Genomic DNA, 27,996 nt, shown 5'->3' with positions numbered 1-27,996 from the left:
AACAATTTCTATACTAAATAAATGAAGCTTTATTCCTGATGTCATAGAAAATATAGGAAGTACAGAAGAGCATCAGGAACTGTACACACCCACCGGTGAATTCATTTTGTCAATGATTATTAAGCCTGAGAGCATTTTCTTTTTTTTTGTAAATCCTTACCTAAATGAGGTATCCCATCCCCCCCCCATTCATAACCACAACTCCCAACATACAGACAATTAAATACATTTATCAGACGCAATTAGGGTGAAGTGTCTTGTTCAAGAGCACATCGGCAGATTTTTTTTTTTTTGCCTGGTCGGCTCAGGATTCGAACCAGCGACCTTTAGGTTACTGGCCCAACGTTCTAACCGCTAGGCTACCTGCTGGAAAGAGTGCTGTACCAGTCTAGTCTACGTCAGAAAAACCTGGTGCAAAATCAGACCAACCACAAGGGGAGGTGAAACGGCAGTATGCTAGAGCTTAGAAATAAATACACTGCAGTCATGACACATATCTAAAGATACATTTTCAGATGGTAGTAAAATTCTATGTAGTACATAATTGTTAAAAACATAAGAGGAGTAGGTTCAGGACTTCATGTTTGTCTGTGCAGTTTCACAACATGTACAGTACAGTGCAAGGTCGAGTATTCCCCATAAGGAAAGATGGTTCCATATTCTAGAACCCTTCAGTGAGTTCCTGAATGTTCCACTGTGGTTCCCTATAGGCACCTACATTAATGCTAGCAGTGCTTTCAACTGGGAAACATGAGGCTTCTGAATCCCACCATGGACAGGATTATCAACAACCATTATTTTTGGAAGCAACAGTCTCTGCTACGGACAGAAAAGACCATTGAAAAGTTAGTCTGTAAAAAAGCCCCATCCACTTGAGTACAGCATCAATGTCGTGGACAAATACAAAACACCCTTCCTCTTCCACACTGTTCACCTCCAGAGAGGCCCACTCTCCTGGGTTTTCACCCCGCCATCGGGGGCCCTCTACTTGGGCAAGGCTCAGTTGGAGCATGGCCGTGCTGCGGATGGCAGGGTGACCCGCTGCTCGTCCATGCGTTTGGCCTGGGACCTCATGATGAGGCTGAAGAAGTCCTCGTCTGGGACAGTGGGGCCACGTGCCGGGGGAGGGGCGCAGCGCTGGTCATCCAGACGGGAACCCTGGGGGAGGGATAGGAGAAAGTGGAACTTACCTATATGAAAAGGACCCCTTTCAATGTAAAACACAGATGTAACATTTGCTACAGTGTGCCCTGACCTACTGTACACCACCCTATAATACACACCTGGCACTTGACGAGCATGTTGAAGAAGTCATCATCAGGCTCAGAGTTATCTGCATTGGCCATCAGGTGGCTGAGGACAGCCTGGCTTCTGTTCTGGTGGACCCGAAGGACGGGCAAACTACCCCCAGCACCTCCACCGTCCTCTAACCGGCAACCCTGGGAACCAGACCCAGAACCCAGGCCTGTTACAGCTGCTGACTCTGACACAGCTGGAGGAGAGAGGGAGGGAGGGATCAAAGGCACATTTTGCCATGGATTTTGTTGGAAGTGGGTATAAACAGTCATAAGGTCCTAACAGTGTGTGTTTACTCTTACACTTCCTCATGGCTCTGGCTGGAGAGTCAGAGGAGCCCTTGTCCTGTATGGAACAGCGCTGGTCGTCCATCCTGTTGCTCTGGAAACGACTCAGCAGGTCAAAGAAGCCCTCGTCCCCGAGCATGTCTGGACTGGCCCTCTGAGTGAGAATTAAATACTTTATTTTGATCCACAATGAAACGTGGGTGTAAGCATAAGAGCCACACTTTAATAAGCTATAAGTAGTAGAGGTGTAGAAGTATTGGTAGTAGTAGACGTATTATTGGTAGTAGAGTACTAGTAGCGTATAGTAGTGTAGTAGACGTATTATTGGTAGTAGAGTACTAGTAGCATGGTAGAGTAGTAGTATCAGTAGTAGAGTATAGTAGTGGTAGTAGTAGCAGCATGGTAGAGTAGTAGTAGAGTATAGTAGTGGTAGTAGAGTGTAGCAGAGATCAGTATAGTAGTAGAGGTCAGTAGTAGAGGTAGTCAGAGTATAAGTAGTAGAGTGTAGAAGTAGTCAGTAGAATATCAGTAGAGTATAGTAGTAGAGCATAGTAGCAGAAGAGTATCAGAAGTAGTCAGAGTATAGTAGTAGTAGTAGTAGAGTATCAGTAGTAGAGCATAGTAGCAGAAGAGTATCAGTAGTAGAAGTAGTCAGTAGAGTATCAGTAGTAGAGTATCAGTAGAAGTAGTCAGAGTATAGTAGTAGAAGAGTATCAGGAGTATAGTAGAAGTAGTCAGTAGAGTATCGTAGAAGTAGTCAGTAGAGTATCGTAGAAGTAGTCAGTAGAGTATAGTCGTAGAGTATCAGTAGTAGAAGAAGTCAGTAGAGTATCAGTAGTAGAAGAGTGTCAGTAGTAGTCAGTAGAGTATCAGTAGTAGAAGAAGTAGTCAGTAGAGTATCAGTAGTAGAAGTAGTCAGTAGAGTATCAGTAGTAGTAGTAGTAGAAGAGTATCAGTAGTAGTAGTATTCAGTAGTAGAGTATCAGTAGTAGTAGTAGTCAGTAGTAGAGTATCAGTAGTAGTAGTAGTCAGTAGAGTATCAGTAGTAGAAGTAGTCAGTAGTAGAAGAAGTAGTCAGTAGAGTATCAGTAGTAGAAGTAGTCAGTAGAGTATCAGTAGTCAGTAGAGTATCAGTAGTCAGTAGAGTATCAGTAGTAGAAGTAGTCAGTAGAGTATCAGTAGTAGAAGTAGTCAGTAGAGTATCAGTAGTAGAAGAGTCAGTAGTAGAAGTAGTCAGAGTATCAGTAGTAGAAGTAGTCAGTAGAGTATCAGTAGTAGAAGAGTATCAGTAGTAGTAGTAGAGTATCAGTAGTAGAGCATAGTAGCAGAAGAGTATCAGTAGTAGAAGTAGTCAGTAGAGTATCAGTAGTAGAGTATCAGTAGAAGTAGTCAGAGTATAGTAGTAGAAGAGTATCAGGAGTATAGTAGAAGTAGTCAGTAGAGTATCGTAGAAGTAGTCAGTAGAGTATCGTAGAAGTAGTCAGTAGAGTATAGTCGTAGAGTATCAGTAGTAGAAGAAGTCAGTAGAGTATCAGTAGTAGAAGAGTATCAGTAGTAGTCAGTAGAGTATCAGTAGTAGAAGAAGTAGTCAGTAGAGTATCAGTAGTAGAAGTAGTCAGTAGAGTATCAGTAGTAGTAGTAGTAGAAGAGTATCAGTAGTAGTAGTATTCAGTAGTAGAGTATCAGTAGTAGTAGTAGTCAGTAGTAGAGTATCAGTAGTAGTAGTAGTCAGTAGAGTATCAGTAGTAGAAGTAGTCAGTAGTAGAAGAAGTAGTCAGTAGAGTATCAGTAGTAGAAGTAGTCAGTAGAGTATCAGTAGTCAGTAGAGTATCAGTAGTCAGTAGAGTATCAGTAGTAGAAGTAGTCAGTAGAGTATCAGTAGTAGAAGTAGTCAGTAGAGTATCAGTAGTAGAAGAGTCAGTAGTAGAAGTAGTCAGAGTATCAGTAGTAGAAGTAGTCAGTAGAGTATCAGTAGTAGAAGAGTATCAGTAGTAGAAGAGTATCAGTAGTAGTCAGTAGTAGTCAGTAGTAGAGTATCTGTAGTATCAGTAGAAGAGTATCAGTAGTAGAAGTAGTCAGTAGAGTATCAGTAGTAGAAGAGTCAGTAGTAGAAGTAGTCAGAGTATCAGTAGTAGAAGTAGTCAGTAGAGTATCAGTAGTAGAAGAGTATCAGTAGTAGTAGTCAGTAGTAGAAGAGTATCAGTAGTAGTAGTAGTCAGTAGTAGAGTATCTGTAGTATCAGTAGTAGAAGAGTATCAGTAGTAGAAGTAGTCAGAGTATCAGTAGTAGTCAGATTATCAGTAGTAGAAGAGTATCAGTAGTAGAAGAGTATCAGTAGTAGAAGAGTATCAGTAGTAGAAGAGTATCAGTAGTAGAAGAGTATCAGTAGTAGAAGTAGTCAGTAGAGTATCAGTAGTAGTAGTTTCAGAACTAGGAGAATGGTTAATGGCTAAGAGATGCTTTAGGACTAGATAAATCATGTTTTTCCTCTAACCTTCTGTGGTCCCTGTGCGGGGGTCTGTGGGGTGTTACTGGTGTCCTGCAGGACTTTACTGGAGCCCCCAGCCTTGTGCTTCTTGCCCCGCAGACGGCTGACGAAGAACAGCTTGGAGGAGCTCTTAGCCAGGGTGGGTTTAGACTGCTTGGTCAGGATGTCACTGTTCCACTTCTGAGCCTGGAGAGAGGGGAGACAAACTTTGAATACACATCACAAACACCTCAAATAGAGAATTGACATTATACATACAAAACAAGACATTTGAAAGATGCAATGTGTAATTTCACTAATTTCAGGCCAATAGTGCAATTTGAATTGCCACTAAGCCTAGGGAATAGAAAGTTACAGATTGCACCTTTGAACCCAGTAACTTACGTTGATCTTGTCTGGGGTGAGTTTCATGAGCTCCAGGTTTTCCATGCTGTGCCGTCTGCCCATCCTGGGCCTGGCCCCGTGCAGGTTGTAGTCAATGTCCTTGATGGGGTTCTCAGACAGGGTGGAGTCGTTGGTTCTATAGCTCAGCCCCAGGACCATCTGCAGGTCTGACACGTTCATACGGGCTGTGAGCTCTCCACTCCGGTCCCCAGTCTGAAACACACACCAAATTAGGATCGACCTTGCTGTAATCAGATACTTTTTTTTATATGGATAGGGTTTCTACGACCATGAGTTTTAGCTGACCACAAATGGAGGATTCAGTATAAAATTGTGGTCCTACTCACGAGGTGATTAGGGTTGTGGCGGTCACACAATTTCATCAGCCGGTGATTGTCAAGCAAATAACTGTCAGTCTCACGGTAATTGACCGTAATTAACAAACACATTTAGCATCTCCTTGCTTCCTACAAGCCACGGATGCAGACCTTTGGAACATCTACATTTAAAAATAAAGTAATAATATAGCCTACACCTTCACAATCAATCCAATATTTATTTTAGACAGGTCTAAAGAAGCATGAAATTAAGAAAATGTAGTCTGGTTCAGAAGAGCAGAATAGCATACTCTGTGTTGTCCTTATGTTAGGCCCTGATGTGGCTATGCCAAATGGCTGTGGGCTACACTAGTTCATTTAGCAGACAAGATTTGCTTACAATTCCATGCCATTATTTTAGATTATTTTATAGTATGAAGAATACAATTGAACGAAGCTGAATAAAATAGAAAGGTAGAAAGAGAAGGGCTGCTAAGGGACACAATAGTAGATGTTGGTAGACAGAAGGTGCTCTTTGGTAAAAAGGGTAAATTGGTCATCAAAAAGAGAGGAGGACCATGATGAGAATAATGACTTGAAAAAAGTAACTTGAAAGATATGAGCTCTGCTTTGTTTTTTGTGCAGGCTGTACAGACCTCATCAGCCTCTCATTCACAATTTGACAAGCCTTGATAATGCCTTGAATTTCACGGTGGCATCCCGTGTGGCCGTAATGCACCCTAAAAAATTCCATGCCTTTTGTGGCCATTGTCCCAGAGTGCTGCTTTGTGCCCTTCTCCCTGACACAGAGCCCAAACCGGCTGCGTGCGTGCACCATCGTGCATAAATTTATATTGTCCCCCCACACCAAACGCGATCACGACACGCAGGTTAAAATATCAAAACAAACTCTGAACCAATTATATTAATTTGGGAACAGGTCGAAAAGCATTAAACATTTATAGCAATTTAGCTAGTTAGCTTGCACTTGCTAGCTAATTTGTCCTGGGATAAACATTGAGTTGCTATTTTACCTGAAATGCACAAGGCCCTCTACTCCAATTAATCCACACATAAAACGGTCAACCGAATCGTTTCCAGTCATCTCTTCCTTCCAGGCCTTTTCTTCTCTTGACTTTATATTGCAATTAGCAACTTTCATAAATTAGATGCTTTACCGACACTGTCATCGTTCGTCTTTCAGTCACCCACGTGGGTATAACCAATGAGGAGATGGCACGTGGGTAGCCGCTTCTATAAACCAATGAGATGGGATAGGCAGGACTTGCAGCGCGATCTGCGTCAAAGAGAACTGATTTCTATTTTAGCCCTTGACAACGCAGACGCTCGCTAGCAGTGTGGGTGCAATAATTGAATAACAGATTTCTTCATTTATTTTGCAACGCGAGCAGTATGGTCAGCCTGTGAGTGCTGCACGCTCCGAAGGACCTCTCACTCATATGTCTCTTCATCACGTGATCGGGTACTTCTCACAGGCTACAAGTGAAGACAGACATCGGGGACACAACTCAAATCAAAGTTTATTTGTCACATGCGCCGAATACAACAGGTGTAGACCTTACAGTGAAATGCTTACTTACAGGCTCTAACCAATAGTGCGGGAAAAAAAGGTGTGTGTGTGTAAGTAAAGAAATAAAACAGTAAAAAGACATTTGAAAATAAGAGTAGCAAGGCTATATACAGACACCGGTTAGTCAGGCTTATTGAGGTAGTATGTACATGTGGGTATGGTTAAAGTGACTATGCATATATGATGAACTGAGAGTAGCAGTAGCGTAAAAAGAGGGGTTGGGGGTTGTGCGGGAGCACTGGTTGGTCGGGCCAATTGAGGTAGTATGTACATGAATGTATAGTTAAAGTAACTATGCATATACGATAAACAGAGAGTAGCGGGGGGGGGGGGGGGGGGGGGGGGGGGGGGGCACACAACGCAAATAGTCCGGGTAACGATTTGGTTACCTGTTCAGGAGTCTTATGGCTTGGGGTAAAAGCTGTTGAGAAGCCTTTTTGTCCTAGACTTGGCACTCCGGTAGCAGAGAGAACAGTCTATGACTGGGGTGGCTGGGGTCTTTGACAATTTTCAGGGCCTTCCTCCGACACCGCCTGGTGTAGAGGTCCTGGATGGCAGGCAGCTTTGCCCCAGTGATGTACTGGGCCGTACGCACTACCCTCTGAAGTGCCTTGCGGTCGGAGGCCAAGCAATTGCCGTACCAGGCAGCGATGCCGGTCAGGATGCTCTCGATGTTGCAGCTGTAGAACCTTTTGAGGATCTCAGGACCCATGCCAAATCTTTTTAGTTTCCTGAGGGGGAATAGGCTTTGTCGTGCCCTCTTCACTCTAATTTGTTGTTGATGTGGACACCAAGGAATTTGAAGCTCTCAACCTGCTCCACTACAGCCCCATCGATGAGAATGGGGACGTGCTCAGTGCTCCTTTTCCTGTAGTCCACAATCATCTCCTTAGTCTTGGTTACGTTGAGGGATAGGTTGTTATTCTGGCACCACCCGGCCAGGTCTCTGACCTCCTCCCTATAGGCTGTCTCGTCGTTGTCGGTGATCAGGCCTACCACTGTTGTGTCGTCAGCAAACTTAATGATGGTGTTGGAGTCGTGCCTGGCCATGCAGTCGCGGGTGAACAGGGAGTACAGGAGGGGACTGAGCACACACCCCTGGTGAGCTCCAGTGTTGAGGATTAGCGTGGCAGATGTGTTGCTACCTACCCTCACCACCTGGGGGCAGCCCATCAGGAAGTCCAGGATCCAGTTGCAGAGGGAGGTGTTTAGTCCCAGGTTCCTTAGCTTGGTGATGAGCTTTGAGGGTACTATGGTGTTGAACGCTGAGCTGTAGTCAATGAATAGCATTCTCACATAGATGTTCCTTTTGTCCAGGTGGGAAAGGGCTGTGTGGAGTGCAATAGAGATTGCACCATCTGTGGATCTGTTTGGGCGGTATGCAAATTGGAGTGGGTCTAGGTTTTCTGGGATAATGGTGTTGATGTGAGCCATTACCAGCCTTTCAAAGCACTTTATGGCTACGGACATGAGTGCTACGGGTCTGTAGTCATTTAGGCAGGTTGCCTTTGTGTTCTTGGGAACAGGGACTATGTTGGTATTACAGACAATCAGGGACATGTTGAAAATGTCAGTGAAAACACCTGCCAGTTGGTCAGCACCTGCCAGTTGGTCAGCACATGCCAGTTGGTCAGCACATGCCAGTTGGTCAGCACATGCCAGTTGGTCAGCACATGCCCGGAGCACACGTCCTGGTAATCCATCTGGCCCCGCAGCCTTGTGAATGTTGACCTGTTTAAAAGGTCTTACTCACGTCGGCTACGGAGAGCGTGATCACACAGTCGTCCGGAACAGCTGATGCTCTCATGCATGCCTCAGTGTTGCTTGCCTCGAAGCAAGCATTGAAGTGATTTAGCGCGCCTGGTAGGCTCGTGTCACTGGGCAGCTCTCGGCTGTGCTTCCCTTTGTAGTTTGTAATAGTTTGCAAGCCCTGCCACATCCGACGAGCGTTGGAGCCGGTGTAGTATGATTCAATCTTAGCCCTGTATTGACGTGGGATTTCTTGTAAGCTTCCGGGTTAGAGTCCCGCACCTTGAAAGCGGCAGCTCTACCCTTTAGCTCAGCACGTCCTTATCCAATTCCGAGGTGCATATTAAAAAGATACTGGAAGAACTGTCCACATTTACTTTAATCAACTAACAAGATATTTATGCCTAACGAACAGCAAAAGCACTATGTCAATATACTATCCCCCATAGTACAAAAGTCAACCTATTCAAGAAATAAATATTCCAAACATAGTCTGGGACGGTTGTGGGATGCGATAGATCCCAAATTAAATAATAAACTCAGCAAAAAAGAAACGTCCTCACTCTCAACTGTGTTTATTTTCAGCAAACTTAACCTGTTATGGATAGGGGGCAGTATTTTCACGGCCGGATAAAAAAACGTACCCAATTTAATCTGATTATTACTACAGCCCAGAAACTAGAATATGCATATAATTATTAGCTTTGGATAGGAAACACTCCAAAGTTTCTAAAACTGTTTGAATGGTGTCTGAGTATAACAGAACTCATTTGGCAGGCCAAAACCTGAGAAGATTCTGTACAGGAAGTACCCTGTCTGACCATTTCTTGGCCTTCTTGATTATCTCTATCCAAAACAGGGGATCTCTGCTGTTACGTGACACTTCCTACGGCTCCCATGGGCTCTCAGAAGGCGGCAAAAAGCTGAATCGTGGCTTTGCAGGCCCTGACTGAAAAACATTAGCGCGTTTGGATAGTGGCCGGTCACAGTACTATGAGACTCAGGCTCGTGCACGAGTCGACTCCATGTTTACTTTCTCTTTGAACGAAAACCACCACTCCCGGTCGGAATATTATTGCTTTTTTACGAGAAAAATGACATAAAAAAATGTATTTTAAACAGCGGTTGACATGCTTCGAAGTACGGTAATGGAATATTTAGAATTTTTTTGTCACGAAACGCGTCGGGCGCGTAACCCTTCGTCACCCTTGGATAGTGTCTTGAACGCACAAACAAAACGCCGCTATTTGGATATAACTATGGATTATTTTGAACCAAACCAACATTTGTTATTGAAGTAGAAGTCCTGGGAGTGCATTCTGACGAAGAACACCAAAGGTAATCAAACTTTTCTAATAGTAAATCGGAGTTTGGTGAGTGCCAAACTTGGTGGGTGTCAAAATAGCTAGCCGTGATGGCTGGGCTATCTACTCAGAATATTGCAAAATGTGCTTTTGCCGAAAAGCTATTTTAAAATCGGACACCTCGATTGCACAAAGGAGTTCTGTATCTATAATTCTTAAAATAATTGTTATGTATTTTGTCAACGTTTATCATGAGTAATTTAGTAAATTCACCGGAAGTTTGCGGGGGGTATGCTAGTTCTGAACGTCACATGCTAATGTAAAAAGCTGGTTTTTGGATATAAATATGAACTTGATTGAACAAAACATGCATGTATTGTATAACAATGTCCTAAGATTGTCATCTGATGAAGATCAAAGGTTAGTGCTGCATTTAGCTGTGATTTGGGTTTATGTGACATTCTATGCTAGCTTGAAAAATGGGTGTCTGATTATTTCTGGCTGGGTACTCTGCTGACATAATCTAATGTTTTGCTTTCGCTGTAAAGCCTTTTTGAAATCGGACAGTATGGTTAGATAAAGGAGAGTCTTGTCTTTAAAATGGTGTAAAATGGTCATATGTTTGAGAAATGGAAGTTTTGGGTTTGAGGAATTTGTAATTCGCGCCACGCCTATCATTGGATATTGGAGCAGGTGTTCCGTTAGCGGAACGTCTAGATGTAAGATTAACATGTGCAAATATTTGTATGAACATAAGATTCGACAACTGAGAAATAAACTGAACAAGTTCCACAGACATGTGACTAACAGAAATGGAATAATGTGTCCCTGAACAAAGGGGAGGAGGGTGGGTCAAAATCAAAAGTAACAGTCAGTATCTGGTGTGGCCACCAGCTGCATTAAGTACTGCAGTGCATCTCCTCCTCATGGACTACACCAGATTTGCCAGTTATTGCTGTGAGATGTTATCCCACTCTTCCACCAAGGCACCTGCAAGTTCCCAGACATTTCTGAGGGGAATGGCCCGAGCCCTCACCCTCCGATCCAACAGGTCCTAGACGTGCTCAATGGGATTGAGATCCGGGCTCGTCGCTGGCCATGGCAGAAAACTGACATTCCTGTCTTGAAGGAAATCACACACAGAACAAGCAGTATGGCTGGTTGCATTGTCATGCTGGAGGGTCATGTCAGGATGAGCCTGCAGGAAGGGTACCACATGAGGGAGGAGGATGTCTTCCCTGTAACGCACAGCGTTGAGATAGCTTGTTGGCATTGCAGGCACAGTCCGATGATGCTGTGACACCGCCCCAGACCATGACGGACCCTCCACCTTCCTTCGACAATAAACGCAAATCCGACCATAACCCCTGGTGAGACAAAACTGCGACTCATCAGTGAAGATCATTTTTTGCCAGTCCTGTCTGGTCTAGCGACGGTAGGTTTGTGCAACTGATGTCTGGTGAGGACCTGCCTTACAACAGGCCTACAAGCCCTCAGTCCAGCCTCTCTTAGCCCATTGCGGACAGTCTGAGCACTGATGGAGGGCTTGTGCGTTCCTGGTGTAACGCGGGCAGTTGTTGCCATCCTGTACCTGATGTTCGGATGTACTGATCCTGTGCAGGTGTTGTTACACGTGGTCTGCCACTGCGCGGACGATCAGCTGTTCCTTTCTGTAGGCGTCTCACAGTGCAGACCACAATTTATTGCCCTGGCCACATCTGCAGTCCTCATGCCTCCTTGCAGCATTCCTATGGCACGTTCACGCAGATGAGCAGGGACCCCGGGCATCTTTCTTTTAGTGTTTTTCAGAGTCAGTAGAAAGGCCTCTTAAGTGTCCTAAGTTTTCTTAACTGTGACCTTAATTGCCTACCATCTGTAAGCTGTTAGTGTCTTAATGACCGTTCCACAGGTGCATGTTCATTAATTGTTTATGGTTCATTGAACAAGCATGGGAAACAGTGTTGAAACCCTTTACAATTAATCTGTGAAGTTATTTGGATTTTTACAAATTATCTTTGAAAGACAGGGTCCTGAAAAAGGGATGTTTCTTTTTTTGCTGAGTTATATGTGTGACATTTTGTTTTGATATAGAATGGTCCATTATCATGCACCGGTCTCAAAACAGGAGCAGTTGGAGAAAATACATGTCATCTATGCACTTAAATAGTTCATTTTCATGCAAGCCAGGTAGGCTCCTGTTGTAAAGAGAAGCAATGTGCTTAATATTAGGAAAGTTAAGAAATAAATAGTAGGCCTAGCCTATAGAAATGATGGAATCCTCCTCTTTTTAGTAGAGGCCATTACTCTGTTTTCTCGCTAATTGCATAGCCTATAGAAATGTTGCGCAACCTGAGCTCATGGACTCATTTAGTGTTTCATTTGATTTTTGAAAACATTTTCATTGATGTCAGAATGATTAGAGGGAAAATAGAGTGCTGAGTACCAGGCAGTTAGTAAGTTTGGTAAGCTACTAATGACCAGCATCAGAGCTTGGGGAAGCCTAATTACCTTGACTAAATGGTCACGTGGAATTTGACTGCCTTCATGGCTCGTGACTGCCAGTGTGGCGGTCATACGATCATCGCAACAGCCCTACTCATGATACTTTATGATAATGCAGTCTACCTCTTTGGAGATCTCCAGGTGTTTCTCAGCAAAGTGCATGGCCTGGTCATGGTTCCCCAGGGCTGTGTGAGCGTTTCCTAAACTCCAGCACGCCCGGCCCTCACCGATCCTGTCGTTGAGGTCCTGTGCGATGATGAGGTGTTTGAGGTGGTAGTCTATGGCCCTATCGTAGTCCTGGAGCAATGTGTAGGTGTTTCCCAGACTGTAACAGGCCTGAGCCTCTACAGCCCGGTCCTTCAGCAGTCTGGCCAGCTGCAGAGTCCTCCTGACAACCACAACAGATCACTGGCTCTCATTCATAGTGACACACACCCCAAAGGCTACTCTGTTCCTGAAATTTTGTTTAGTATATGAATGCACACATGCAGACACACAAACGAATGTGTTTTCTGTCTCTCTTGACATTGTGTCCTTTGAGGCATGGCTGCTGCCATCTCTCTCCTGAAACCCTACGGTGTTAACAGTGTTACACCCTCCAGACTGAAAGAAGTGTTGTTTTCTCAGGGGGAGTGAACTTCATTAAGAGAAGATGAATGGTTGGGCTGGGGGTTTGGCTCACTTGTAATGCTCGGCTGCCACTTCAAATTCCCCCAGAAAGATATAGGCGTTCCCCAGGTTGCAGTAGGCCCTTCTCTCTGCCGAGCGGTCACCAAACTCCTTGGCAATCTGGAGGCGCTGGGAAAGAAATTGACGAAACACACACACACCACACACACACACACATATTACAACACCTTGGTCTCGGTACATCCAGCGACTCTAGTCTTCCATTGTGGCATATGTTTACCTCCAGTCTTTCTGGATTGAAATGAGTCATACAGGACATTATAATGAACTGCAGAGCACCATTGATAACAGAAATATATCTGACAAAAGACTAATGGCTGGACTTACTCAAAACTGCCTCAGTAATGTTTCTGGAGTTCCTTTGTGTACAAACTACTGCTCATCTTCCAGTGAAGGGAGTCTAACTGGTATTTCTACTACAGTACATAAAACCACACTATTCTGTTTGGCCATAGGGTAAGTGTGTTTTTTATATGCTACGGTCGCGTGTGGCTCAGGTGGTAGAGCATGGTGTTTGCAACGCCAGGGTTGTGGGTTCGATTCCCACGGGGGACCAGTACGGCGAAAAAAAATGTATGAAATGTATGCATTCACTACTGTAAGTCGCTCTGGATAAGAGCGTCTGCTAAATGACTAAAATGTAAATGTCTACAGCAGTGCAGTTTTGATTGAATCCAGCACTTAATGATAGGTTATAAACTTTGATCAGATTGTAATTACCTGTTCATGAGAGGCCACTGCATTCCGGAAGTCTCCTAACAGGTAGTGTGTGTTGCCAAGGTTACCGTATGTTCGGCCCTGGGCGGCACAATCTCCAAGCTCCTTCACTATGGATAAGTTTGCTCTGACAATACAGAAAAAAACGTTGAAAATAAACATTGTTTAAAATACAGTACCGTTCAAAAGTTGACACACCTACTCATTCAAGGGTTTTTCTTTAGTTTGACTATTTTCTACATTGTAAAATCGTGATAGCATACCTGTTAATTGAAATGTGTGTGAGATAGATATAATATGACAATATATAGTATGACAATATCCCCTTTATTTCTACTCTACAGTACTAGACGTAAGGCACATGAACACACTAACTCACTCATAGTATTCCGCTGCTTTCCTTAGTGCAGTCATGACCTCCTCAGGGAACTCTCCAGGCTCCGCTCCGCTCCAACAGATGGTCTTGCCTTTGGCATGATACACGTTCCCAAAGTTATACAGCGCCCTCGCCTGCCCCACCTAACGAAGAGGCAGAAGAACAGAGGCAATGTCAATTCCAAAAACGTATTTTTTTAAATGCTGAATTTAAACACCGGAATAAACCGCAAATGAGTTAATCAATCTCACCTTGTCGTGCAGGTCCACGGCGATGTCTAAGTGCCTCTGACAGCAGACCAAAGCCTCATCAAACCTACCCAACACCTTCAGCGTGTTGCCTAGGTTACCACTGGCTTTAGCCTCTCCCTGCTGGTCCCTGATGGTCCTGAGAATGGCATCGTAAAATGTCATCTTGGGACGGAAAAGCTCATCAAATCAAATTTATTTTTATATAGCCCTTCGTACATCAGCTGATATCTCAAAGTGCTGTACAGAAACCCAGCCTAAAACCCCAAACAGCAAGCAAAGCATGTGAAAGAAGCACGGTGGCTAGGAAAAACTCCCTAGGAAAAACTCCCTAGAAAGGCCAAAAACCTAGGAAGAAACCTAGAGAGGAACCAGGCTATGATGGGTGGCCAGTCCTCTTCTGGCTGTGCAGGGTGGATATTATAACAGAACATGGTCAAGATGTTAAAATGTTAAAATGTTCATAAATGACCAGCATGGTCAAATAATAATAATCATAGTAGTTGTCGAGGGTGCAACAAGCACGTCCGGTGAACAGGTCAGGGTTCCATAGCCGCAGGCAGAACAGAACAGTCATCTACTTTAAATTGCAAAATGCTTATGTCCAGACAGCGGAATTATGTGGTGAGGTCATGCTGATAAAGGGAACAATGACCTGGTCCTACTCCGAGAAGCTTTATTAATACGGCCCTGGTGATGGGCGTATTCTTTCCTGCCTGGGTGATGGGCGTATTCTTTCCTGCCTGGGTGATGGGCGTATTCTTTCCTGCCTGGGTGATGGGCGTATTCTTTCCTGCCTGGGTGATGGGCGTATTCTTTCCTGCCTGGGTGATGGGCGTATTCTTTCCTGCCTGGGTGATGGGCGTATTCTTTCCTGCCTGGTGATTGGGGTGTTCCTACCTGGTCAAGGTGAGGTCATGATGGTGGAACTCCAAGGCCTTGCCGTAATCATGCAGGTGGAAGTAGGCATTGCCCAGCTGGCTATAGATGGCGCTCAGCACCTGCAGGTCCTCAGTGCCAACCTGGATGGCCGCCTCGAAGAAAGACACTCCTGCGCTGTAGTCGTCCACCTTACAGAGCCGCTCCCCCTCCAGGGCCAGCTCCAGACAAGACGCCTCCATCCTACAGGGGGCAGCAGAAACGCTTTAGGTAGAAGATAGGATTAGAGGTCCACGGAGCTGGTGGCGTTCAGTAGGCACAGACAGGAGAAAATATAGTCTGGTCCAAAAAAAAAACTAGCTTATTGAGTCTAAACGTCCCAAAGTTGCCAAAGTTCAAATCAACCAGAAACCAAAGCTAACCATTAGCCTAAATGTTCAAGTTATAGAAGCAGAAAAAAAAACGTATGACTAGCATCCCTCTCACTCTCCATCAGACTGAATGTGGAGTTTGTTTGGCTACTTCCTTCTTAGCCCTGAGGACAATAGCCTTGGTTTATCAGGGTTTGTTTGTTATGGTTAGGGCTGACTTCCTCTCTACGTGGTCACTACAGTACAATATGCAGCAATCTGGCAGACAGCTCCGCTGAGGACTGGGCTATTCAGTGGGCTCAATGTTTACAGAACATTCAGACAGAAGTGTACTGTCTACAGGCATGGTTCTCTGCTGTGTAGAATAGGGATTGAGCAAGACATTAGATCTGCAACGCTCAGGGTGCTGTAACATTCTGGGTGTTTCGGTCACTAACCCCAGACAGGGTCAGAGAGGAGCATCCACAGAGGCAGGTGGATTAACAGATTAGGAGCAGATTAGTGATATTCATGCAGCCTGGCTTCAATTGTTACACAGTCTCTTTACCATCTTGTGTATTCTACTGCATAAACGCCCATCACTTTGTTAGAGGAGATTAACTGTATTCATGCATGTTTTTTTAGTTCAAGTTTTCCCTCTTCTATCAAGTGCTCCCCACCCACCCAGGGTTCTGTTTAGAAAGCTCTCACAGAATACAGACTGACATAGATCTGACCTACTAAACACATTGTATGCATTGAAACTTTATAGATAAAAGGTTATAACATTGATATTGAAGGGAAAACATCTATAGTTTTGTTTTTGTTTACTGTATTTAAATGTGTTTTACCGTTTACAGACTGAGCAATGTTTCAATGAGCCGGTGTCAGTCTTGCAGATAAAATGACAATAAATTATTGTACTGTACAGTGACAGATCCTGGATTTAACCTAATTTGGTTATTTTAACCACACACTACAGCCATACCTGGGTTTCTTTCCCCTACAACAGCACATGGTACATCTGAGTGGCATCTAAAGAGGCTTCCACTGGGTTTAAAGATGATTCCTGTGCAACAGTCGAGAGCTAAACACATTCCGGACAAGGGCTGAGGTAGCCTACGCTCTTCAATGTCTCACTGAGATTATTTTACCAAAACATTGAAAAGATCTCCTTCCATTCCCACAAGTCACCAATGACCATATTTTTGCATGCCACACACTACGGTTGCAATAAAGTAGGCTAACCCTAAGGATAAAAGGGGAAAATCTACTGTCAGCGTTACATGAGGTAATCTACTTGTCTCTCTCTGGCCTTGTCACCTGGCTGGAATTACTACAGTGGGTCCTACAGTGATTATACAGGCCCTGTTACAAAGCTGCTGGGAGCATCAGAGAGCTTTGTTAAAGGTCTCTGTCTGAGATTCAGCTGGCTAGGAGGTAAAACTGGGCAAAATGGATATAGCGATCATTTGCCTGAATTGATGTGATAACCATAAATAGAACGATACGTTTATAACAAATATTTATTTTAAAACTACTACTTCTAGTTTTATGGTTGTAGCCATCAATTGTCCCATTAACAATCACTCATATTAGCAAACTTATGACATTTCACACTTCTCTAGTATAGGCTACTTATCAGCAGGAACATTATCAGCTGATATTGTTCCTGCTGATAAGTGCTCAGTATGGTCGTTGTCGATCATTTTCAGTTTATCGTGCCAGCTCTAATAGGAGGTTTAAGTTATTCAATTAAAACGTACAAGGTTTGACTAGGAGTTAGGCCTACCTTCAACACTAACATTGAAGCGTTTGAGAACATATGCCATAATTGTCACCTCCGCATTAATGCTCAAATGCATTTTAAATGGTTGACCAGGGAAATACCGATAAATCCTATAGGTGGAGGTGAACATGGTTGAACATACAACCATGGTGTCTTCTACCAAACAGATGTCCCTCCACTCCTTTCAAAAGAAGATGAATCATCTCATTTGGAAACTAGAAATACAAAGCAAATCATCATGAATGTTTCAGAGGCTTGTTAAATATTGATTGAGAAGCCTGGAGCGTTTTTGCTGTTTTTTCCCCAGGTCACACCTGCCGGTGCCCTTTACCTTGGGCCAGGTGCTGGATGACACCTATGAAAGTCAGTGACCTGCCAGTCTGCCACAAACATGGGAACAGGAACCACTCAACTAGTCAGTCTATAGTCCAACCATCCCTCTGTCTCAACTCCACTTACATGGAACTTCCTCTCACAACTCCACTTAAAATGGAAGAAGGGGGAAATGTAGCCTACCAATTCACACCTGAAAGCTCGGGAAAATCTGATCTCATCCCATGCAACAGACTTTTGAGACATCAGGATGAAATCTAGACTACATGGTCTACTGTGTCAAATCCTACAATGATCATTGTTGTTAAATTCTTGTTCCAATTCTTTAAAAAATAAATTAAAAAACTTCACTTCAATGAAGGGAAGTTTAAAGCACCCAATCTAGGCCGTACATGAAACAACATATGTTGACCAACGATTGAGACAGTGACAGTATAATGCTGGGTGGGGTATTGCCTACCTGTATCGGACACGATAGGACTGGTCCTCATCTTGAATGCTAACCAAAGAGCCAACGGAATCCATTTAAGGTCATAAGTGGGACGATCCCAGTTCATCCGAAAAATTGTGATAATGAAAAAACTAAAAGTCCAAAAACATCTGCTGGACCTAGGAGAAGTGGTCTGAACCTTCACAACAAGAGTTGTTGGAAAATCCTAATATTCCCTTTTTATGTAAGGTTGTTTGTCCTGCAACTGTTAGTCTGTATAGAGACATGACCACAGCCCCAGACAGAGATCCTCAGACAGAGTTGCCCGTCAGTCCACGAGGCTGCATTTCTCCTACTGTTTGAGTTTGGCTTGCCTTGTCAGTGCCACCACAGCTCTCCTCGGCAGCCTTCTGTGAAGAGAACACAAGATGCTGTGTGTGAAGCTTCATTCTGGCCACGCGACAACATGGCAACACCCACTAAACAGCGTGCACACGCAGGGCAGGACAGGAGTGGATATGTTCACCCCTCACCACACGCAAGCTGTCAATCAATGACTCAATCATTAGTGCTCAGGGTCTACTTAAGTGTGAAGATACAGCTAGCCTAGGCAAGCAGACAAACAGGAGAGGATTTTTCCCAATCACCACAGATACATGTAATATACTGTATGCAAATCATTGGTAGAGAAAAGATAATTATAATTGCAAATTGATTAAACTTTCATTATTTAGCAAGAAGTAGGTAATGTAGCCTGGCTGACAAAAGTTTGAAAAAAGACCTGCACAGTTACGACGGTGTGGAAAAGCCATTGTTAGTACAGTGATAAGAAAGCCTAGTAGTCGTAGATGCGGAACGCCAACAGCACAAGACCAAACGCTGCCTCCTTCCCACATGATAAAGTAGGCCGCCTCTTTCCAGACACACGTTTTAGTAGTAAGGAGTAGGCCTAATTAACAGGTCACGTCATAGTAGTAAGGAGTAGGCCTAATTAACAGGTTATTCCTGAAACCAAAGTAGACTACCAGCTAAGTGTCAAGAGCACAATTATTACAAATATAAAAAAACAGTAAGCGGTATTCAAATGCATGCTGCAGGTGCATATTAATATTCATTGGTGGATAATAGAAAGATGCATATTCTGATAGTAGGTAGTATCGCAACGCCTGTAACTAAATGACATTCAAAGATTATTCAAAGACTTGGTTGTTGTGAATCATCACTTTTCTAATCCAGGAGTAATCTACTTTCAACCTGGGGATGGTTCACCACAGACCTCTTTGTCGAGCTGCTTGTTGCATTGTGAATACAGCATGATACCATACCCTTTGTTGGCATAATTGATCTCTTTCAAGCAGAGAATACACCTGGCATAGCCCTTTTTATCCACTGTATTGAAAAAGTGAGAAAGAGGGAAAGTGTGTGGTGTTCCTTTCAACTCTAGTGGCTTCCGGCTTAACCCTTGTATATAGTCTTAACATTCTGTATACTCCTTGTCCTAAGGGTAAAAAATGACCCGCATTCACTAAACCCCAAAAATAAAGCAGCTTAATTGAATTTTAAACCCCAAATCTATTTTGCATTTAGAAACAACCTGTCATTCATCAAACTTTGAATATCTTGGTTTTCCCTCCTCACAATGCAGAAAGACTGCATTTAAAAATCAGTGGACAAGACTAGTTATTACAACACACCTGTCAATTGTTTTCTTTACTAAAGTAGAGGTTTATTATTACTAAAAAAGTACTGCATAGGTGTAAAAAAATGTTTTGCAAGAGATAGCACTTGTAAAGCCTAAGAAAGCAGAAATGTGCAGAGTAGTTTTGAATGCATTTATTGAAGGGAAACAATAACCGTTTTCTGGCAACATAGTGATATATTCTATTATACTGTACAATGAGGAATTACACTACACAATACTAGTCTTCTCCCATTTATGAAACCATAGCACCCACCCACAAGGTGTATAAACAAATAAGATAGACACAAAACTGTGAAAAACTAATGAAATCAACTCTAATTAGCACATGTAGGGGAGTATGCAAGTGTGTGCACATGGAATTTGCAGATGTATTTCTCACATGTGCAGCACATAGTATGTTTTCCAGTCCTTCTTTGGGAGGCAGAATTGGCATCTCCTCCTCTTGCCTGCCCCAGCCTCAGGTGGATCAGGACAAGATTCAGCCCCCTGAACAGCTTTCACAAGATCTGCAGAGGCTGCTGTGCGGGGGAGGCGCTCCCTTCTTTGAATGTATGGGGTTACAAGTGCCATTCCCAGCTGCTCCAGGAACACCCTCCTCTTGTTCCGCTTATCAGGCATCCAGGTAGGGTTGATCTTGTTCCATATCACAAAGATGTTGTATGAGGACACTTCAATGATGTTATGGAAGATGACCAGGGGCCAGCGGGCAGTCATCCTCCTGCAGCTGTAAGTTCCAATCACCTTGTCCAGGTTGTCCACTCCTCCTTTGTTGTGGTTGTAGTCCAGGATGATGGCTGGCTTCCTGTCCTCACGATCACTGATCTCAGCCGTTTTGTGCAGTGTCCTCAGGAGGACCACATTCTTGTTCCTCTTTGGGAGGTAAGAAACTGGAGTGGTGGTGGGGGTGAAGGCAAACTTTGATGAGAAGGCCTCCTCCCCCTTTTTGCAAGGAGTGCAGGGGGGAGCTCAGGCTTGTTCTTTCTAACTGTGCCAACCATTGTGATCTTCCTCTTCAGGAGCTGCTGGCTGAGTTCAATCAGTAGAACACAATCTCAATTTCTCATTATAACTGCCGGGCCAAAAATTACTTTGTACGCTTTGGTGTAAAGCTTTCATGGAAATATGAACAAAGGCGATGTTTCACTTTTTCTAAATGTTGAGGTCACTCTAGGAAGTCATCAAATTTCAAGTTGAAAAAATATAATTTAGGCGGTTCTCTGCTGCTAAACATTGTGTCAGGTCATTTTTTACCCTTAAGACAACACAAGGGTTAAGCCAACTCCAGCCCTGAATCCACTTGTTTAACAAGCAATGCCACGTTTTCACCTAATTCTCTCATTCTGAAAATTAACCCCATACTGTAGAGGGAAAACATTACTTCACAGATACTATGATGTATAACACATTTTCAAGAATGCTAAATATTTGAATTGAGTATTTTTGAATTTCACACTCTGCAATTTCACTGGATGTTGGCCAGGTGGGACGGTAGCGTCCCACACCCCCTAGAGAGGTTAAGCCTGCTTTTGTTTGTGCGTGAGGAGTCTGTGCCATACTCTGTGCAGTACATTCCTGTACATATGTTTATAATTAGCAATCAACAGCTGCCAGTGTGTGAACTGAAACCTTTCTAGTATTGTGCACCAAATGGGTGTGTAATGTACAGTTGAAGTCAGATGTTTACATACACTTAGGTTGAAGTCATTAAAACTAGTTTTTCAACCACCCCACAAATTTCTTGTTAACTTTTTTAGGATAGGGAGCAGCATTCGGAATTTTGGATGAAAAGCATGCCCAGAGTAAACTGCCTGCTACTCGGGCCCAGAAGCTAGGATATGCATATAATTGGTAGATTTGGATAGAAAACAGTTTCTAAAACTGTTAAAATTATGTCTGTGAGTATAACAGAACTTATTTGGCAGGCGAAACCCCGAGGACAAACCATCCAGGATTTTTTTCTTTTTTGAGGTGACAGTGTTTTCAATGGGGTTTCTATGTGGATATAGATTTCTAAGGCACTTGCTTGCAGTTCCTATCGCTTCCACTGAATGTCAACAGTCTTTAGAAATTGGTTGATGTTTTTCTTTTGAGTAATGAAGTGGTATGGCTGTTCAGAACGAGGGTCGAGTCTAGTGTACTGTTGTGGTTGGGGCGCAAGACCTGAAAGCTCACTCCACTTTGTTTTCGTCTGGTATTGAACAGTTTATCCCATCTTAAATTTAATTGATTATTTACATTAAAAAATACCTAAAGTTGTATTAGGAAAGTTCTAAATGTTTGGATCAAGATTACAGGTAACTTTAGATTTTTTGTAGTCATGTTGCGCGAGTTGGAGCCTGTGTTTTTTTTTTTTTTTTTTAATCAAACGCGCCAAATAAATAGACATTTGAGATATAACGACGGAATTTATCGAACCAAAGGACCATTTATGATGTTTATTGGACATATTGGAGTGCTAACAGAAGATCTTCAAAGGTAAGGCATGAATTATATCGTTATTTCTGAGTTTTGTGTCGCGCCTGGCGGGTTGAATTATGATTGTTATATGTTTGATGGACTGCTGTCCTCAGATAATAGCATGGTTTGCTATTGCCGTAAAGCCTTTTTGAAATCTGACACGGTGGCTAGAATAACAAGAAGTTAAGCTTTAATTTGGTGTATTGCACTTGTGAATGTATGAAAGTTAAATATTACGATTTTTTTTTTCTTCTTCGCTCTGCCATGTCACCGGATGTTGTCGAAATGTTCCGCTAGCGGAACCCCTAGCTGTAAAAGGTTAACAAACTACAGTTTTGGCAAGTCGGTTAAGAGATCTACTTCGTGCATGACAAATCATTTTTACAACAATTGTTTACAGACAGATTATTTCACTTTTAATTAATTCACTGTATCACAATTCCAGTGGGTCAGAAGGTTACATACACTAAGTTGACTGTGCCTTTAAACAGCTTGGAAAATTCCAGAAAATGTCATGGCTTTAGAAGCTTCTGATAGGCTAATTGACATCATTTCAGTCAATTGGAGGTGTACCTGTGGATGTATTTCAAGGCCTACCTTCAAACTCACTGCCTCTTTGCTTGACATCATGGGAAAATCAAAAGAAATCAGTCAAGACATCCGAAAAAAAAAAAAATTGTAGACCTACACAAGTCTGGTTCATCCTTGGGAATCATTTCCAAATGCCTGAAGGTACCACGTTTATTTGTACATACAATAGTACGCAAGTATAAATACCATGGGACCACGCAGCCGTCATACCACTCAGGAAGGACTCGCGTTCTGTCTCCCAGAGATGAACGTACTTTGGTGAGAAAAGTGCAAATCAGAACAGCAAAGGACCTTGTGAAGATGTTGGAGGAAACCGGTACAAAAGTATCTATATCCACAGTAAAACAAGTCCTATATCGACATAACCTGAAAGGCCGCTCAGCAAGGAAGAAGCCACTGCTCCAAAACCGCCATAAAAAAGCCAGACTACGGTTTGCAACTGCACATGGGGACAAAGATCGTACTTTTTGGAGAAATGTCCTCTGGTCTGATGAAACAGAAATAGAACTATTTGGCCATAATGACCATCGTTCTGTTTGGAGGAAAAAGGGGGAGGCTTGCAAGCCAAAGAACACCATCCCAACCGTGAAGCACGGGGGTGGCAGCATCATGTTGTGGGGGTGCTTTGCTGCAGGAGGGACTGGTGCGCTTCACAAAATAGATGGCATCATGAGGGAGGAAAATTGTGTGGATATATTGAAGCAACATCTCAAGACATCAGTCAGGAAGTTAAAGCTTGGTCGCCAATGGGTCTTCCAAATGGACAATGACCCCAAGCATACTTCCAAAGTTGTGGCACAATGGCTTAAACACAACAAAGTCAAGGTATTGGAGTGGCCATCACAAAGCCCTGACCTCAATCCTATAGAAAATGTGTGGTCCGAACTGAAAAAGCGTGCGCGAGCAAGGAGGCCTACAGACCTGACTCAGTTACACCAGCTCACTGATAGTCAGACAGAGATCCTTTTCCCTGATTCTTTTCACTGGCGTAAAGGAGGAGCCTACATTCTCAGAAAGGAGTCTGCTCCTATTTGGCTAAGGTGTATGTAAACTGCCGACTTCAACTGTATGTGTCTGAGTCGGTGACAAAGCTGTCTGTCTGTGACTATGACGTAGTGGTTAATAGGACAAGTGATATACAACTACAGTGCAGCTGTGGCAACAAAAGCAGTCATTTGAAAGAACAGCTTGACAGGAGGCTGGCTCCCACATCACACACAGAACTGTTATCATGAGCTCATCTTTAATGTACTCACAGGGTGGTCTATTCACTCTGTGTCCACAGCTTCTCATTATCCAGTCCACAGCCTCTTATTAACCAAGCAAACGCGGAAACACCAAAGCATAATAATGCATGAGAGCAGTAATGCAGCCAGCAAATCACCATCAAAACAGAGGGGACAGATCTAGAAAGAGGCACCCCTCACCTGAAATGATTCAGTGTGGAGATTGGCTTGCTAGCGGGATTGGGACTCTGAGAAGCCCGATTTATTTTTTAAGATACACGTGATATATACTGCTCAAAAAAATAAAGGGAACACTTAAACAACACAATGTAACTCCAAGTCAATCACACTTCTGTGAAATCAAACTGTCCACTTAGGAAGCAACACTGATTGACAATACATTTCGCATGCTGTTGTGCAAATGGAATAGACAACAGGTGGAAATGATAGGCAATTAGCAAGACACCCCCAATAAAGGAGTGGTTCTGCAGGTGGTAACCACAGACCACTTCTCAGTTCCTATGCTTCCTGGCTGATGTTTTGGTCACTTTTGAATGCTGGCGGTGCTTTCACTCTAGTGGTAGCATGAGACGGAGTCTACAACCCACACAAGTGGCTCAGGTAGTGCAGCTCATCCAGGATGGCACATCAATGCGAGCTGTGGTAAGAGGGTTTGCTGTGTCTGTCAGCGTAGTGTCCAGAGCATGGAGGCGCTACCAGGAGACAGGCCAGTACATCAGGAGACGTGGAGGAGGCCGTAGGAGGGCAACAACCCAGCAGCAGGACCGCTACCTCCGCCTTTGTGCATGGAGGAGCACTGCCAGAGCCCTGCAAAATGACCTCCTCAGGGCACAAATGCGCATGTGTCTGCTCAAACGGTCAGAAACAGACTCCATGAGGGTGGTATGAGGGCCCGACGTCCACAGGTGGGGGTTGTGCTTACAGCCCAACACCGTGCAGGACGTTTGGCATTTGCCAGAGAACACCAAGATTGGCAAATTTGCCACTGGCGCCCTGTGCTCTTCAGATGAAAGCAGGTTCACACTGAGCACATGTGACAGACGTGACAGTCTGGAGACGCCGTGGAGAACGTTCTGCTGCCTGCAACATCCTCCAGCATGACCGGTTTGGCGGTGGTTCAGTCATGGTGTGGGGTGACATTTATTTGGGGGGGCCGCACAGCCCTCCATGTGCTCGCCAGAGGTAGCCAGACTGCCATTAGGTACCGAGATGAGATCCTCAGACCCCTTGTGAGACCATATGCTGGTGCGGTTGGCCCTGGGTTCCTCCTAATGCAAGACAATGCTAGACCTAATGTGGCTGGAGTGTGTCAGCAGTTCCTGCAAGAGGAAGGCATTGATGCTATGGACTGGCCCGCCCGTTCCCCAGACCTGAATCCAATTGAGCACATCTGGGACATCATGTCTCGCTCCATCCACCAACTCCACGTTGCACCACAGACTGTCCAGGAGTTGGCGGATGCTTTAGTCCAGGTCTGGGAGGAGATCCCTCAGGAGACCATCCGCCACCTCATCAGGAGCATGCCCAGGCATTGTAGGGAGGTCATACAGGCACGTGGAGGCCACACACACTACTGAGCCTCATTTTGACTTGTTATAAGGACATTACATCAAAGTTGGATCAGCCTGTAGTGTGGTTTTCCACTTTAATTTTGAGTGACTCCAAATCCAGACCTCCATGGGTTGATAAATTGGATTTCCATTGATTATTTGTGTGATTTTGTTGTCAGCACATTCAACTATGTAAAGATAAAAGTATTTAATAAGATTATTTCATTCATTCAGATCTAGGATGTGTTATTTTAGTGTTCCCTTTATTTTTTGAGCAGTGTAGATTACTATCAATAGCTGAATGTCCTTCTACTGTTGTCTTCACATTTTCTTGCTAGTTCCCTTATTCATTTCCCAGAAGAGATGAAGTCATGCCATGATTTCCCAGAAAAATACACTGGAACTTGTTTTAGGCTAGAAAAGACAAACAATTTAACACAGCAATTTTACAGTAACAAGCTAACTAAGTTAGTAAACTGTAGATATTGTGCACACAAGAGATATGGCTATAGGCCTATAACATTTGATTAACAAATTATATATATATATTTTGACGAATATAGCTAAGGCGTTCCCCAAATAGTGAACTAAGAGAATTGATCAGCAAATCAACTGAGAAAACTAACTAGCTAACTTGGTAGCCAACAAGCCAGTTCTAACAAACGTGCAAGCTACAACCACAACCATATAGCTATTTATTTAGCTTATAGCTAGAGGGCTACGCTATGGGTACACAACCAGAGAGCTTTTACAACCTGTAACCGTAGCTAACGTTAGCTCAGCTGGCTAACGTCAGCTAGTTTAGTCCACTTACGTTAGGCGGTCCAGTTAGAACAATGCGTTTTACTCCCCGTTTCGATACTTCGACTCGGACGGTAAATCAAATTTCAGTTTTATTCTACAACTTTATAATAAAACTTTATATTTATTGCCATATTCGCCACTTTGCTAACATAACTAGCAATAAACTTTTGGCAAACTTCGATGAGTCGACTCTGTTTTGTTAGTCCAGTAGCCAATCAGCGGAACAGGTTCAAAGATAGCCACGCCCGTAATACCCGTCTGTGGACCAATGAGATTTCAATAATGAATTTCAACTATAGGATGAGTGAGTAAATCACGTCATCCTCATGCAGCTTCATGGTGTCAAGTGTGTTAGCAAAATATGCAATAATCAGAAGAATAAAACAAAGAGTCATTCTCGACAATAATGGCATTTACTAATGCAAACATCTCAGTTTGGGGGGTTGAAAACTAGTAAGTAAACTAAGTAGACTGCCTGAAAAAGTAGGAGCCTGTCTAGTTCCACTGCCACAGAACGTTAGGCAGTAGCTAGCTGTTAATAAAATGTGGATAGCTGCTAGCAAACTGACAGGCTAAGTTAATATTGTTTGCATGAATTGAGAAGTTGGCCAAAACACACAGGTGCTTTCAAAAGCTCGGCGTTTGTCAGCAGCAGGGAAGGAAGAGAGTGAAGTGAGCTCGCTGCTCCCCAATACTTTTTCAGAAGGTTTCAGGAGTTTACTGAAGCGATCAAACTCCTCCCCTCGCACGTCAAGTTCAGACGTGATACAATGTACATTATTGATGAAGCCACATACATTCGACTGCTTTAGATCATGAAACAATGTTGCAGACGTAACTGGTGGGTTATGTCAGAACTTGAAGATCCCATAAGAAACAATGCTGTGTAGCATATAACACATTCTAAATAGATGAGATTGGGGACAGGTCAGGTGAGTTTCATTGGGTACAACAGGTATACGCTGATAACTTGCCAGCAAGTCTTGTGGTTGATTGTTTTGAGAGGTTGCACAGACTTCTCAGCAGGATAGGGATTTGTTTTATTTAATTTAACCTTTATTTAATTTTTTATTTTACCTTTGTTTATCCAGGTAGTCAAGTTGAGAACAAGTTCTCATTTACAACTGCGACCTGGCCAAGATAAAGCAAAGCAGTTCGACACATACAACAACACAGAGTTACACATGGAGTAAAACAAACATACAGTCAATAATACAGTACAAAAACAAGTCTATATACAATGTGAGCAAATGAGGTGAGATAAGGGAGGTAAAGGCAATAAAAAGGCCACGGTGGAAAAGTAAATACAATATAGCAATTAAAAAACACTGGAATTGTAAATGTGCAAAGTAGAAATACTGGGGTTCAAGGGAGCAAAATAAATAAATACAGTAGGGGATGAGGTAATTGTTTGTGCTATTTATAGATGGCCTATGTACAGGTATGTTATCAGTTTAGTTATCCTAATAGAATTGCACTTATACCGACTGCATACAGCTTAGTCTGTCATGCTTTTGAACTTCTAACACTGGATCTTCAAATACTCGTTATGTTGAAGAGCACGTTTATCAAGTCTCTCACACCACTTATACACACACCACTCGTACACACATCACTCATACACACACCCACATGCTGTAGGTGAGGCTACACACACACACACACACACATACACACACACACACACACACACACACACACAGAGCTTGACTTGGACTGAAATAGGTGCTGGTGCTGATTTTGTGTGACGGTACTGTTTATATTTAGGTGAAGGAACTACTGACTGCTATAGTTTAAGCCAATATTCTGTAAGAGGTGCAGGAACTCAAGCAGTAGAACATTTGAGGTGCCGGTACTCAGCTCCGGTGAGCTCCTGCTCCTTCCTGTCAAGCACTGCTCACACACAAACCTACCA

At 43.4% G+C, this 27,996-nt stretch overlaps 1 protein-coding gene across 3 annotated transcripts; it reads right to left on the bottom strand.

Annotated features, from left to right (window-relative positions):
* Window positions 1-5: 5 nt before the first annotated feature.
* Window positions 6-26,286, bottom strand: LOC106569672 (G-protein-signaling modulator 2). Of its 3 annotated transcripts, none has more exons than XM_014141236.3 (13): window positions 26,092-26,286; window positions 17,761-18,140; window positions 14,850-15,071; window positions 13,953-14,088; window positions 13,705-13,844; window positions 13,329-13,452; window positions 12,601-12,716; window positions 12,042-12,306; window positions 4,456-4,668; window positions 4,078-4,257; window positions 1,599-1,737; window positions 1,284-1,492; window positions 6-1,158 (listed from the first exon to the last, which is right to left on the bottom strand). In XM_014141236.3, the coding sequence occupies exons 2-13, from the start codon at window positions 17,823-17,825 to the stop codon at window positions 1,000-1,002; spliced, it is 1,968 nt and encodes a 655-aa protein (XP_013996711.1). In that variant the 5' UTR covers window positions 17,826-18,140; window positions 26,092-26,286; the 3' UTR covers window positions 6-999. The 3 variants fall into 3 exon arrangements, with proteins under 3 accessions (XP_013996711.1, XP_045550326.1, XP_045550327.1); XM_045694370.2 differs by having other exon boundaries at window positions 17,761-18,137; XM_045694371.2 differs by lacking the exon at window positions 17,761-18,140.
* Between the last annotated feature and the right edge of the window lie 1,710 nt (window positions 26,287-27,996).

The sequence above is a fragment of the Salmo salar genome, chromosome 14 (assembly GCF_965601325.2).
Source record: "Salmo salar chromosome 14, fSalSal1, whole genome shotgun sequence".
NCBI classification, from domain to species: domain Eukaryota; kingdom Metazoa; phylum Chordata; class Actinopteri; order Salmoniformes; family Salmonidae; genus Salmo; species Salmo salar.
The sequence above is the reverse complement of the archived record's forward strand: the minus strand, read 5'-3'. Positions and strand labels throughout refer to the sequence as shown.